This window comes from Phascolarctos cinereus, unplaced genomic scaffold, assembly GCF_003287225.1.
Source record: "Phascolarctos cinereus isolate Bilbo 61053 unplaced genomic scaffold, phaCin_HiC Scaffold_5;HRSCAF=322, whole genome shotgun sequence".
NCBI lineage: Eukaryota > Metazoa > Chordata > Mammalia > Diprotodontia > Phascolarctidae > Phascolarctos > Phascolarctos cinereus.
The window spans coordinates 325,041,952-325,054,579 of NW_027555958.1; the positions used below are offsets into that span (position 1 = coordinate 325,041,952).

General features: G+C 48.3%; 1 protein-coding gene across 1 annotated transcript; it reads right to left on the reverse strand.

Moving 5' to 3' along the window:
- Positions 1 to 256: 256 nt before the first annotated feature.
- Positions 257 to 11,008, reverse strand: CRABP2 (cellular retinoic acid binding protein 2). The gene is made up of 4 exons (XM_020992042.2): positions 10,785 to 11,008; positions 2,450 to 2,628; positions 1,513 to 1,629; positions 257 to 856 (listed from the first exon to the last, which is right to left on the reverse strand). The coding sequence occupies exons 1-4, from the start codon at positions 10,852 to 10,854 to the stop codon at positions 806 to 808; spliced, it is 417 nt and encodes a 138-aa protein (XP_020847701.1). The 5' UTR covers positions 10,855 to 11,008; the 3' UTR covers positions 257 to 805.
- Positions 11,009 to 12,628: the final 1,620 nt, after the last annotated feature.

Here is a 12,628-nt window from a genome sequence, read left to right on the forward strand (position 1 = left end):
GATTTGACAGCTGAGGGGTCATTGGCACCCTTTTAAAAGAGCATTCAGTTGAGTTGTAGAGGCAGAAACCAGATTTCAGGGGACCAGAGGAGAAGTGAGGAAATGTAGGCCATGTGTTCAAAGGGCTTGGCAGTAAAAAGTAATATGTCTTTTTACCTGCTGCCCACACACTTATCTCCCATTTTCATATGCCCACACCCACTCTCCCAGGTTTCCCTCCTCCCTCCAAAATCAAACACTAGTGGTCAGAAAGAGGTTTAGCTTTCAGATGATTTAATAACATTAACAAATAAATATTCCAAACTGAATCAGCTACAGGGATATGGGGAAGGAAGGGAATGCAGTGGGATAGAGGGAGAGGCCTTAGGGATAAAGCAGAGACCATGGGTTTCTGTCTGGTGTTGATGGGGAGCGCTCTCTTGCTCTCTCTCTCTCTCTCCCTCTTAGGATCTCTCAGAAATGGAGAGGATCTCTCCTGGGCAAAGTCTCTTGATCAGAGACAGAGGGAGGGAAGTAAAATCCCTGGCCAGGGTGGTCAGGGATTCATTTAGGATGGGTTAGGTGAAATAGGAAGGGGTAGAGGAAGCAGAGGTGGACTCTAGAAAGTGCCCAGGATGCTGGCTTCCAGATATAACAAGGGACAGGGCAGGGCAGGGGAGTGGGTCAGAGAACTAACTGGGTAGAGTTGGGAGGAAAGCATGAGAAGGTAAACAAAAAACTCTGAAGTTGAGTGGTTATTGGGAGGCCATGGAGCAGGAGAGATGCGGAAGATGTAGGGGACCCTCGCAGGACATCCCTTCAGCACTCATTCCCTGACGTAGACCCTGGTGCACACCACGTCATCTGCTGTCATGGTCTGAAAGGACAGAAACTATTGGTCTAGGAGGGGGGACTGAGGCAGTCCTCCAGAAGGATAGGGGTAGGGTGAAGCCTGGCTCTTCCTGCCTCTGTTCCCCCTTTAGGGACTGGCAGAGGAAGCCTGCTAGAGTCAGTGGTGGAAAGGGGCATGATTTTTCTTAGCCTCCCCAGTGTCAGTCCTTGTGGGAAGAGAAGGCAAAGACAACACTCCTCCCCAGTACAGATCACAAAGAGGTCTTCCCTTCTTCCCTCCTATCCTTCTAGTCCTGGCTCCTTATTCACCAAGGTCTCCTTGACTTCAGAAACCCTCCCACATAAAATGGAGCCAGGCCATCTCCTATCCCCCAGTTTTGCCCAGGTGTTAGCTTTCAGAGAATTGGGATATTTGAACATAGACTAAGGTAGAGAAAGAAATCTAATGTTAGCCCTGGGGTCTCCTGTTCTGTGTCTCCCTTCATCCCCATATCTAGTCATCATTCTCAATATTGTAGGGGTGGTAGAGCTTAGGGTTAGGGTTAGGCTGGGGGGGGTAGGCAGACACAAATGAATCCTTATTCCATCCACCTACACAGGACACTCATTAGAATCAAGCCTGAGCAAGGGGCTGGGAGACCTTTGCTCTTGCACAAGAGGAGATGGGGGGAAAGGGCTTACCAGGATCAGTTCTCCGTCATTGGTCAGCTCCCGGGACCAAGAGGTCTTGGGTCCCTCCCCTTTCAGGAGTCTCTGTTCACAGACCATCTTGTTCTGATTTTCCCACTTCACCAGGCTCTGAGGTGAGAAGGAAGAATAAGTCTATGCAATGGGGTGGGGTCAGCCAGAGGCAGAGTCCCCATTAGCCCTCAGGGCAAGAACCATGGGCCATGCCCAGGGCAAGCAGCTCTAAAGAGGCTCTCATGTGACATAGCAGGGCAGCTAATGGTTGTCACCAGAGAGAGATGGCTGGGTGGGGAGAAGTTCAGAAGGCACTCCCCTGTGTTGGGCCTGTCAAGCCTTCCCAGAATGAAGCTTCTTATTTTTAACTAAATATTCTTGCTAGCTAATTGCTAAGTTTAGTTGTCTCTAACCCATTTTAATGAGCTTAGGCATTCCTGATGGCCTCTAAGTTTTGGGGTGAAGGCCTAATTGCCCCACCCTCATCATGGCTTCAGTAAAAGGGATGGATGCAATATCACAAGAAGACATAGAGGAAGAATGAGACTCTGAATCAGCACAATTTAGCTGAAGGTTTGGAAGCCAGATCACAGAATGGACTTTTTCAGTGGAATGAAGAAGCCTTCTAGACCAGAAAAAGGGTAAAATGAGGCAGAAAGGTATGCTCCAAAGGGTTAGTCAGGATGTTATCCAGGGCCTCTAGGCCACATGTGGCCTTCTAGGTCCTCTGGTGTGGCCTTTTGACTGAGTCCAGGTTTTGCAGAATAAATCCTTTTATGAAAGGGATTTGTTTTGTGAAGTTTGGATTCAGTCACAGTGCCACACTTGAGGACCTAGAGGGCCACATGTGGCCTTGAGGCCACAGGTTCCCCACCCCTATTATAGCCTATTCCAGCCATTTCCCTCTCCCTTCCCTTACCCCATAAAGAACACTAACCTTACAGGGCCTCCCGTCCACTGTCTGCTCCTCAAATTCTTCCCCGATTTTGAAGTTAATCTCAGTGGTCCTCACAGTGGTAAAAGTTTTGATGTAGAAACTCTCACCATCCTGTTTAATCTCCACTGCTGGCTTTGAGGCAGCTGCCACAGCAATCTTCCTTAGCATCACATTCACTCCTGCCGTGGGATGGAGAAGTTGTAATTTCCTGCCCATGGATGCAAGAATCCCTCCCTGTGGTAGGGTACCACTGGGGAAGACACCCCCCACTCCTCAGGGACTCCAGCCTAAGCACCACCTGCAGCAGGGCCTCTGGACAGCTGGTACCTGCCTATGGTTCCTCTCCTTTGCCACTCCTCCCCTAGTCCCACCCCTGAAGATGTGGAAGAGCCCTAAACTTGGAGTCAGAAGACTTGGAGCACAGAAGAGATGCTTGGTGTTTGTTAAATTGAAATGACAGCTATCTTCAAATATTCACAGGCTTGAAATGTGGTTAAGAGATTAAACTTGGTTCAATTTGGCTCCAGAGAACAGACACAGTTGGCGTTTGTCCTTCATTCTAGAAGAGGACTATGACATCAGCAAGGGTGATGCCATGACTTGCAAGTGGATTGGATTTGAGCAAGGCAGGGCTGTGCAAAGTCACCAGCCTCACTTTCTCCTCCGGACCCATCTGGGTCCAGTGGCCAGATATAGATCAGGATGACTGGAGATGGCCCCTGGACAGACATAATATGATATGGTAGAAAGAGCACTGAATCTGAAGATAGATTTGAAAGTAGTTCAAATCCCAGCTGTACCACTTGCTCCCTTTGTGACTTAGAACAAGTCCCTTCTCTCTGAATCTTTTTTTCCTCATCTGTAAAATGAAGAGGCTTGACCAGACAATCTCTAAGGTCCCCTAGGGGATCAAATTTCATGATCCTCCAAAGTAGTACCAAAGGGCAAAGGTTATAGGATAACAGGTTGTAACACAATTTAAGTAAAAATGTATTAATAAATAGAACTATCCAAAAGTGGGATTGGGCCACAGGATCCTCTTCATTTTAAGTAGAGGCCAGGTGGCTGCTCACGGGGGATATTGCAGAGAGGATCCATGACTTGGGTACAGGTTGGAGGAGATGATCTCTAACATTGAGTGTCTCTGTTCCCTTTCTCAATAAAGCATTTGTTGAACGCCTATAATATGCCAGGTCCTATGAGGAATAACAATAATAGCATTGATGATATATATAGTAATAGCTAGCACTTCAAAGTTTATAAAGCACTGTACATAGAATATCTCCTTTGAACCTGGAAACAACTCCCAGAAGTAGGTGCTACTATTATCTCCATTTTATAAATAGAGAAACTGAGGCAAACTGGTTTGGTGAGTTGCTGAGGGTCACATAGCTAGTACTTGTGTGAGACAGGATTTGAACTCAGACTTTCTAGACTCTAACTCCAGCACTCTACTAGAAGTTCTGTCCTCAAGGAATTTACCATTTGGGAAATAATTCCTATCTATTTTGATGTAACATTCCTAAGTGCCTGATAAATACTTCACTGTATTGGGAAAAGAACCCTAGGGGTAGGTAGGTTGTGCAGTAAATAGAGCACCAGCCCTGGAGTCAGGAGCACCTGAGTTCAAATCCGGCTTCAGATACTTAATAGCTGTGTGACCCTGAGTAAGTCACTGGACCCTCATTGCCCCTTTAAAAAAAAAAAGAAAAGAAAAAAAGAATCCTGGTTCTGTCAATTAACTATTGTGTCAAGTTGGGCTAGAATCAGCTATGAGAGCTAATTGTTAAAATTTCAGTGGGGCCTTTATAGTTCAGAATCAGCAAATGCTACAAATGAGGGTTTGATTTAATGGGGTTTTTTTAATTGTCTAGACTTAAGCAAGTGATGGAGAAAATGTTACTAATGCAGACTAAACTTAACAGTATGTTGCATGTACATTTTCCCCCCTCAGGAGAGCCTGTTGTTAAATATTTACCAGCATGACCCTGCCTCTGGGCTTCAGTTTACTCTTCTGAAAATGAAGAAGTTAGTAGGATTAGTATTCAAGGTATCTGGCTTAGCTGACCTGATAATCCCATGTATTTCTTGTGTAATGGGGGTGGTCAAGGGAGCCCCTCATTGCTAGATGACCTCGGTAGGCCCATTCCCATTCAAGCTCCATGGAGTGGCCTCAGCAGATTAGGAGGGGAAAGAGGAGGGCTGTCCCATGACTACATATAAATCTGCCTTCTACAAAAGGATGAAATGAGCATTTCATTAGCTTTCTAAAACTGGCATTGAATTGGTATTTACTAAACAGGGTGTTCCTAGTGATCTGATTTCATTGGTAGCAATAAAAGAGATGCTGTGCCTTAAAAAAACAAATATGAGAGAATTGGACTAGGTGATCTCTTAGTAGCTATGCTTCCCACAATGGTACCATGGTGGGGAGGGGAGGTTAAGGAAGGCTTTTTGAGAAGACAGGATTTGAGAAGATAGGCCTTGAAGGATGGGAGGCTGAGAGGAGGGACACTGTCTCTGATATTTTTCTCCTCTAGGTTTTGAGGTGTTTTAAGGCACCTGGGTCACCTGTACCTCTGGGTCCAAGGCTCTATGGGAACTGTCTTGAACAACCTCTCTCTGTCTCTGTGGCTTTGCTAGGAGTGAATCAGGGCCGGCTTCTAGCAGGGAGCAGCAGTTTCCCCTCCCTTCACACCCTAGCATTTCCTGGGGGCCACCCCTGCTAGTCACTCCTATGGCCTCCAAGGGCCTGTCCTCTCCACTCACCATACATGGTGATGTCTTGGATTCTCTAGAACCTTTTTCCAGCATGGGTTCCTGACTCTCAGTCCCTTGAACCTTACCTAACTCTAATCTTCTGTTCCACCTTTTCCCTTTGTCTGCCCTGTTTGTCCCTTGTGGCCTTTGGATTCTCTCATCAGAATAAGTTAGCTATTGTCCTGCCCTTTCCCCAAACATGCCTGAAAAGGGGTACGCATTAGAGGGCTAATTTTTCCTAAATCTCCCCCAGAAGGAAGTTTCTCTGCCTGTCTCCCATTTGGTATAGGAAAGTCCTTCCTGCTATCTGGCCTCTAGATCTGGGTTTCTTAACCTGGGGTCCATGAATCTGTTTTTATTGATAACTGTATTTCAATAGAATTGGTTTCCTTTGTAACTCTTTGTTTTATTTTGTGCATGAAAATTTATTCTGAGAAGGGATCCATAGACTTCATCAGACTGCCACAGGGATCCGGGACCAAAAAATAAAAAGTTTAAGAACCTTGAACTCTAGATTCTGGCATTGGGCAAAAGTCAAGTCATAGCGGGGAACAATTCAAGTGGTGAGGGGTATGGGAGAATAAAAGGCCATAGAGAGGAAAGGGAATGTTTGAGTCCTTTTGAAGAAGAAGGAACTGATATTTCTATAGTTCTTAAGGTCTACAAAGTGCATTTCTAAAAAAAAAAAGCCCCATTTTGCAGATCGGGAAACTGAGGCACAAGGATCTGTCTTCTTGATAGGTAAAGAAATGAAAACTCACCTAGCCCACTATACCTACCCAGCCCCAGGACAGACTACCCTTCATATGCCATCTAGTCTATTACCCTAGCCTTCTTGAAATCATTCTTGTCCCCAAGCTCATACCACCCCCACAGCCCACAATCACCTCCCACTTTCCACTTTTTCCTTTGAGCACAGTCATCAATACTGCCATAGCTTCTGGAAAGTACATATCAGTTGAAACCAAATTTCCTTCCCTAAATGTAGTCTTCCCCCCAATTAGAATGTGACCTCCAGGAGGGAGGGACTGGCTCATTTATTTTTTTTTGTAGTTGTATTCCTGGCCCTTAGAACAGAGCCTGGAACATAGAAGGACTTGGTAAGTGCTTTTCATTCCTTTCACGGTTTGGTGACTTAAGTGTCCATGGGCACTCACAGTGAGGAAGGTATCAGAGCTCAGAGACAAACCCAAAAGAGCTTTGGGGGCCAGGAGGCTCGAGCCTGGACCCAGAGCCGGGTACCTGGCCAGAGTCCTGCCCAAGCATAGAACCACCCATGATCCACAACGAAGGACTTGGGAATTTTGGGAGACTGACCCAGGCACCAGGCCCTGATGTCACTTCCGCCAACCAGAAATTCCCACCTGTTCCCTGCTTCTGGGAAGACAAGGAAAGAAGATCACATTTCTACATTGCTTTAAGACTCATAAAGTACTTTCCTCACAGCAACCCAGAGAGGTAACAACAGCTCGAATTTATATCACATTTTAAGGTTTGCAAAAGCACTTTACATGTTATCTCATTTGCTGAGGTAGGTAGCACAAACATTAAATCCCATTTGACAGATGAGGAAATTGAGAGAGAGGGGCAGTGATATCAAGCCAGAGCTGGGGCATGAGCCCAGGTCTCCTAACACTTCTTCAGCCCCCATGACACCCTCCTTCCTTTAGTCCTTTATTCTAGGCATTTCCCAGTTCTCTTAGACATATGCACCATGAAGCTACCTCATTCTCCCTCTCTGATCCCTCCCCAGCCCCATTCCAGTTAACTTGACGTAGTAGAGATTTGAAATCAGAAGACATGGATTTGAATCCTGTCTCTGCTACTTATTACTTCTGTGACCTTGGGTAAGCCCCTACTTCTCTGCGTTTCAGGTTCCTTAACTGTAAAATGAAGGAATTGGACTAGATGACCTCTAAGGCCCCATTCCTCCCTAAATCCGATAATCCTTTAAGAGACAGACCCCAGTGAGGCCTCTGGAAAATCTTCTGAGTCGAAGAGGCTGTCCCTCCCCTTCATTCCGACTTCTATCACTCTGGGCCCTGCCTCCTGCTCCAGGACTCTTTGTTCTCTCCTCCAACTTTTATTGGGGGGTGGGAATGCAAAGAGGAGCAAAATGAAGGGAAGGAAGTGATGAAGCCCAAGGTGTGATTCCGAGTCTTGAAACATAGCACCCAAGTCCTGCCCATTCCCTTCTTCCCTCCCGGCCCTGCAGGAAGGCAGCAGGTGGGGGAGAGCTCGGAGGTAAGGGCAGCGGAATTCCCTCCCCACCTCCAGACTCCACCAAGTCTTGGCCTGCCTCCAGCCTTGTGTTTCCATTAAGGAGGAACACAAACGCTTCTCTCCCCCAGGGCAGGACCCCTTGGTCCTGGGAAGGGAGAAGAGCTGAGGACTTCTTGAGGAGGATCCAGATTTCTCCTTCTAGGAAGCCCAGAGGAGAAGCTCTCTTTCTCCAGCTATCCCTTGGTACCCTGACTCCAAAGCTAAAGACAGATGGTACACTGGTATTCTTTATCCTTGAGATCTCAAAGCACGTATCTCCACTGAGGGGAAGGGAAGAGTTGGAGATGGAAAACCAGACTACCTTGAAGAGAAAACAGGATTGGAAAGGGTAAAATAACCAGGCCTCCTGTTTTACTTACCTCTAGCCCATCAACAGAGAAGGGAATTACTTATGTAGCAGGACTTGGGGAAGAGGAGTAAAACACAGGTATCCCAGACCTGGACACCAGGTAGAGAGAGATGCCAGAACAGGAGAATAAGATGAAGGGTAATAAGTCTATAAGCTCAACCCACATGGGGCTTTAAGGTTACAAAACACATTCATAACCATTATCTAATTTTACTCTGGTAATCACTCTCCAAGATAGGCAGTGCAAGTATTACTATCTTCATGTTATAATAATAATAGCTAGCAGTGATATAGCACTTTTTTTTGTCTTCACAACAACCTGGAACGTAGGTACTATTATAATACACATTTTACAGATGAGGCAATTGAGGCAGAGAGCAGTTAAGTGATTTGCTAAGAGTCATACAGCTAAGAAATGTCTGAGGCCAAATTTGGACTCAGGTCTTTCTGACTCCAGGCCTGGCATTCTATCCATTGTGTCTCCCAGAGGAAACTGAGGCTCTTTAGGGACAGGCCATATAACTAGTAAGTGGCAGATAAGAGCCTGGGGTCTACTATACACTGCACTAAAGGTTAAGCCATCCCAGATGGACTTCCCAGGGTAGAGGTGGGAAGGGAGTGGGTTGGTGTCTGGGGTTTGTCCTGTTACTCAGGAAAACTTAGAAAAGATTCTATCCTTATCCTTGCCCTTCCCCTCCTCCCACTGGAGCAAAGCAGGGAGAGGGTTCTGATGATTTCAGCTGACTTTGGCAGTGTGTGTTTGTCTAATGGGTCTGTTTTCAATCTGTCTCCAGCAGGTTCTGGAGAGGACACGTGGCTCTGAGAGGACCCTGCAGAGAGGACAAACAGAATGGAGACAGACAGACAACAAGGTCAGGTCTCAGATCTCTTTTTCCAGCTGGGGCTGGGAGAACCAGAGCTCTTGCCTCATTCCCTCTTAGAGTAGGTTTATCTGGACAGAGCTCAGAGAAGACAAAGGTGAGGGGATGGGGGCAGGAAGGGCAGAAATGTTCCCAGTCTCTGAAGGGGGAATTCTCCAGCGATCTGCCTGGGCTCCATTCCATGGAGGGTAGAAAAGAGGGATGCAGGTTAGACTTCGAGAAACTTCCAGTCAGCAGTAAGATACTGGGATGACCAAGTCTCCAAACTACCTGGCCCTTAGTTTCCTCATCAGTAAAATGGGGGGGTAGAGTTGTATAGTTGCTAAGGTCCCATACAGCTCCATTTTGCAACTCTATGACATTCTAACCTTGATTTAGAATCCTTCATAGGGTCCTAAGTCATACTATCTGTCCCTTCCCTTATACGGCAACCCCTGCTCAGTCCCCAAAGTCTTCTCTCTCCTCTCAAGAAGGACTATAGCAGCACTATTTGCCCCTTCTTACTGTTCTGTTCTGTCTCCAGCCTTAGTCCCTCCTGTTATCTAACTTCTATCCCTTTCTCACAACAGAATCAGTTACTCCTTCTGCTCTATTATTTCTCTTCAGGGTCCTGGGCCTTAAAGACATCATCTTCCTTCCCCTTGAACTAAATTGCTATGAAACCTAGGGCAAGTCTCCTCACCTGTGTGAGCCTCAGTTTCATCATCTGTAAAGTAGAGGTGTGGGGAGAGAAGCTAAACTAGATGATCTCTCTAAGGTCCCATGCAATTCTGACAATAGGTAGCCTCTGGATCTCTGAACCCTGTGTACCAGATTCCTGTTTTAAATCCTCTAATGCATCCTCCCGGAGTCAGAGTGAGAACAATTGAAATTAGAGCTAGAGGGAGGGTCTGAAATGAAGGAAGGCTATAATACCTAGGTGGTCCCTCAGGCTTTCCATATCTTTAGCAGGTGAGCCCTGCCTAACCAGCAAGGGGGGAGGGGGGAAAGTGGAGAGTGGGAAGAAAGAAGGGAGCTGGGGTTTGTGGGGAGGGGAGTGGAGAGAGAATTGGGCTTCATGCAAAGCCATTTGATGAAACCTAAGAAAGTGATAATTATCCTGAACTATTTTCCTAGGATCCAGAAGCTGCTGGTGGAAAATATTCGTCTCACAGAATGGGGGTAGGGAGGTAGGAATAGAGCAGGAGAGAGGAAAGGCAGGATGGCTAAGGATAGAGGTATGAAGAAGGGAGTCTGGAATGGGCACAGGATGAAGTTCCTGAAGAGAACTGGAAATCGGGGAGGTGAGATGGCTCAGTCCTAGGTAGGAAAGGGGACCCCAAGCTGGGTCAAGCATAATTTTAATTGGATGGAGGAAGGGACGAGGGAGAGCTGGGAGCCACCCACACCCTCCCTGAGAATCTCTTAGGGATTGGATTACTATTCATCAGAGGGAAAAGGCTGGGATCCATATAAAAGAATATAAAAGGGACTGGTGCCAGCCAGACCCAGGCACCTAGTTCCATGAGGTATTTTCCCAGGTATGACATCTGGAGATGCAGTAGCCAGTCAAGCCTCAGCTGGCAACCTTACCAAGTTGAGACCCCATAAGGAAGCCTACCTGCCCCCATCTCTATCCCACTCATCCAAAACAAGAAATTAATTTCACCCTTTCCAGGGTTTTGAGTCATTGGGGGTGGGGGACTGATCGGATGACTCCCAGGAAACTTGGTAGAATTCAGGTGTCTGGCCCCTCACAGTTTCTCCCCCTGGGAGAATCCAGGTGTCTATCATTCTTTCCTCCTCTAGGGACTCGTATATCAGGCATACACCACAGTCTAGAGGGGAGGAACTGAGGCATCTCCCACCCCATCTCCCAAGATTTCAACAATTTCCAAACCTCACCCTCACTCGGGGCAGGGGGGACTGGCGGGAAATGAACCAGGCATCAAACATCTCCCCTCACCCATCCATCCCAGTCACTTGGCCCCTTCCCGGGGGTCTAGGTGTCTGGCACCTCCCCTCTCCCCAGGGACCCATTCTTATTCTGACCACCCCGGGCTAATCCCAGAGCCTTTCTCACCCAACGCCTTGAGCAAGTCCTCAAAGTTTTCTGAACGGATGATCTTCCAGTTCCCGGAGAAGTTGGACATCTTGGCAGAAAGTGGGTAAACTTTCCCCTGGAAATGGGGCTTGGAGTACTGGAAGCTCCGAGAACCACCTCCTCCTCCTTCCCACCGCAGGATCTCTAAGCACCACGAGCACAGGAGACAATCACGGCGAAACCCCAAAGCCGGGAAAGGGATCCGGCTTGGGCTCCTTTTATAAGGACCACTGGTCCCGCCCCTGCTCCTCGGCCTCCTCCCTCCGCCCCGCCCCACCCCATCTTCTCTCCACCTGGCGGGGCCCGGCTCCCCTTAGCTAGCAGCCGAGACTTGGAGATGCCAACTCCAATCCCCATCCCCAGAGATCCGGGCTGATGCTTTACCCCCTCCCCCCAACATGCATCCCTTCCTCTTCTGTAACCTGGGTCCAGGCCGTGGAGGGAGAGGGAGAGGAGGTTCTGAACTCCTTTGAGGGTTTCAGGGAAAAATTTGGAAGGGATGCCTGTGTTCTCTTTTTCGGTGAACGGGACTAGACAAGGAGGACACACTTGGTGGGCACAGGGAAATCTCGGAAGCCGATGGTGGGGAGGGGGGCCAGAATTGGAAAGCCGAATTCCTGGACCCCTCATGCCCCAGTTTTCCTTTGTCCACTTCCTATCCAGGGTTCCACCTCGGGAGTCTACCACTCTCCACCCCTACCACTCTCCACCCCTTCCTCTCTCCACACACTCCCCACCCTCTTTCAGTCCGCACTTCAGCCAAATCCTCCAGGTAAGCCTCGGCTCTCTGAGTCTGGTAGATTTCCAAGCACTCTAAAGCTGCTGTCCGCGCCTTTTGTAGTGGAGTGGTAAGGACACTGAGGGTAAGGGCTCAGTAGGCCAGACTATCTCTATACCGTAGGGAGAGAGAAAAGGAGCAGACCGGAGGAGCAGAGTAAACTGGATGCTCAAGCACTTTCATTTAAATGTGGTAGATCCAGATATTCTGCTCCTCAGCAGACCACTGGGGAGTCAGATAGAAGGGGAAAAAGGCCAGTCACTGGGTCAAGAAGGTCAGGACAACAGGTGAGGTACTGGCGCCCCCTGCTGGAAGCAATTAGGAAGTGTTGGGGACCTCCAGGGGGTGAGCTAGACACCTGAGTCCCTCCCTCACCCCCCAACCCGGTGGCTAGGGACCCGCGATTCCCTTCTCTCTCTAGCTGTGTACTTAAAAGACATTAAAGGGTTAATAAAGAATCTGAAAGAAGGAGGTTGTGAAGGCCAGAGGTCATATCATAGCCAATCACTTGACACAGTCCTTTTAATAAAGAACTTTTTTTCCTCCTTGGCCTAGGAAGAGAGGGGGCCAGGAGGCGGGAGAGGAAGCGTGGAGAAGGGGGAAAGGGGGAGGGGAGAGCTCTGCTGAAAAACCACATAGGGAGAAGCAAAAGGCTAAAGCACCGGACGCCCGAGTCCCCGTAGAGGAGACTGGGGGGACGGGAGGAAGGCTGCCTGGGTCTCCCCCCAAGGGGAAGTTGGGGATGGGAGGGTGTCTGGATCTCCAGAAGAATGGAGGGTGTCTCAGGGAAGGATGGCCCTGGGCTCCCGGAGGGAGAGACTGATGCTAGGGTTGGATTGCAGGGGGAGGGGTCCTGTGGGGAGGGGCTCAGGTATCACTTTTCTGGGCAGTTATAGCGGCGGAAGAAGTGGGAACCGTTTTGGGAGCAGCTTTGAAGTCTGGAGATCAAAGCAGTTGGGGGTTGGGGGAGACACCCAGTAGTCTCCGAGCAGTAGTCTCAGTCCCTCCGGGCTGTCATGTGAAAGATCCCGACATCCACCCACTG

Coding starts and splice junctions, on each gene's coding strand:
- CRABP2 (XM_020992042.2), bottom strand. CDS start 10,854: ATGTCCAACTTCTCCGGGAACTGGAAGATCATCCGTTCAGAAAACTTT. Junction 2,629..10,784: donor GGACTTGCTCAAGGCGTTGG/GTGAGAAAGGCT, acceptor ATCCCACGGCAG/GAGTGAATGTGATGCTAAGG. Junction 1,630..2,449: donor TGGACGGGAGGCCCTGTAAG/GTTAGTGTTCTT, acceptor TTCTCACCTCAG/AGCCTGGTGAAGTGGGAAAA.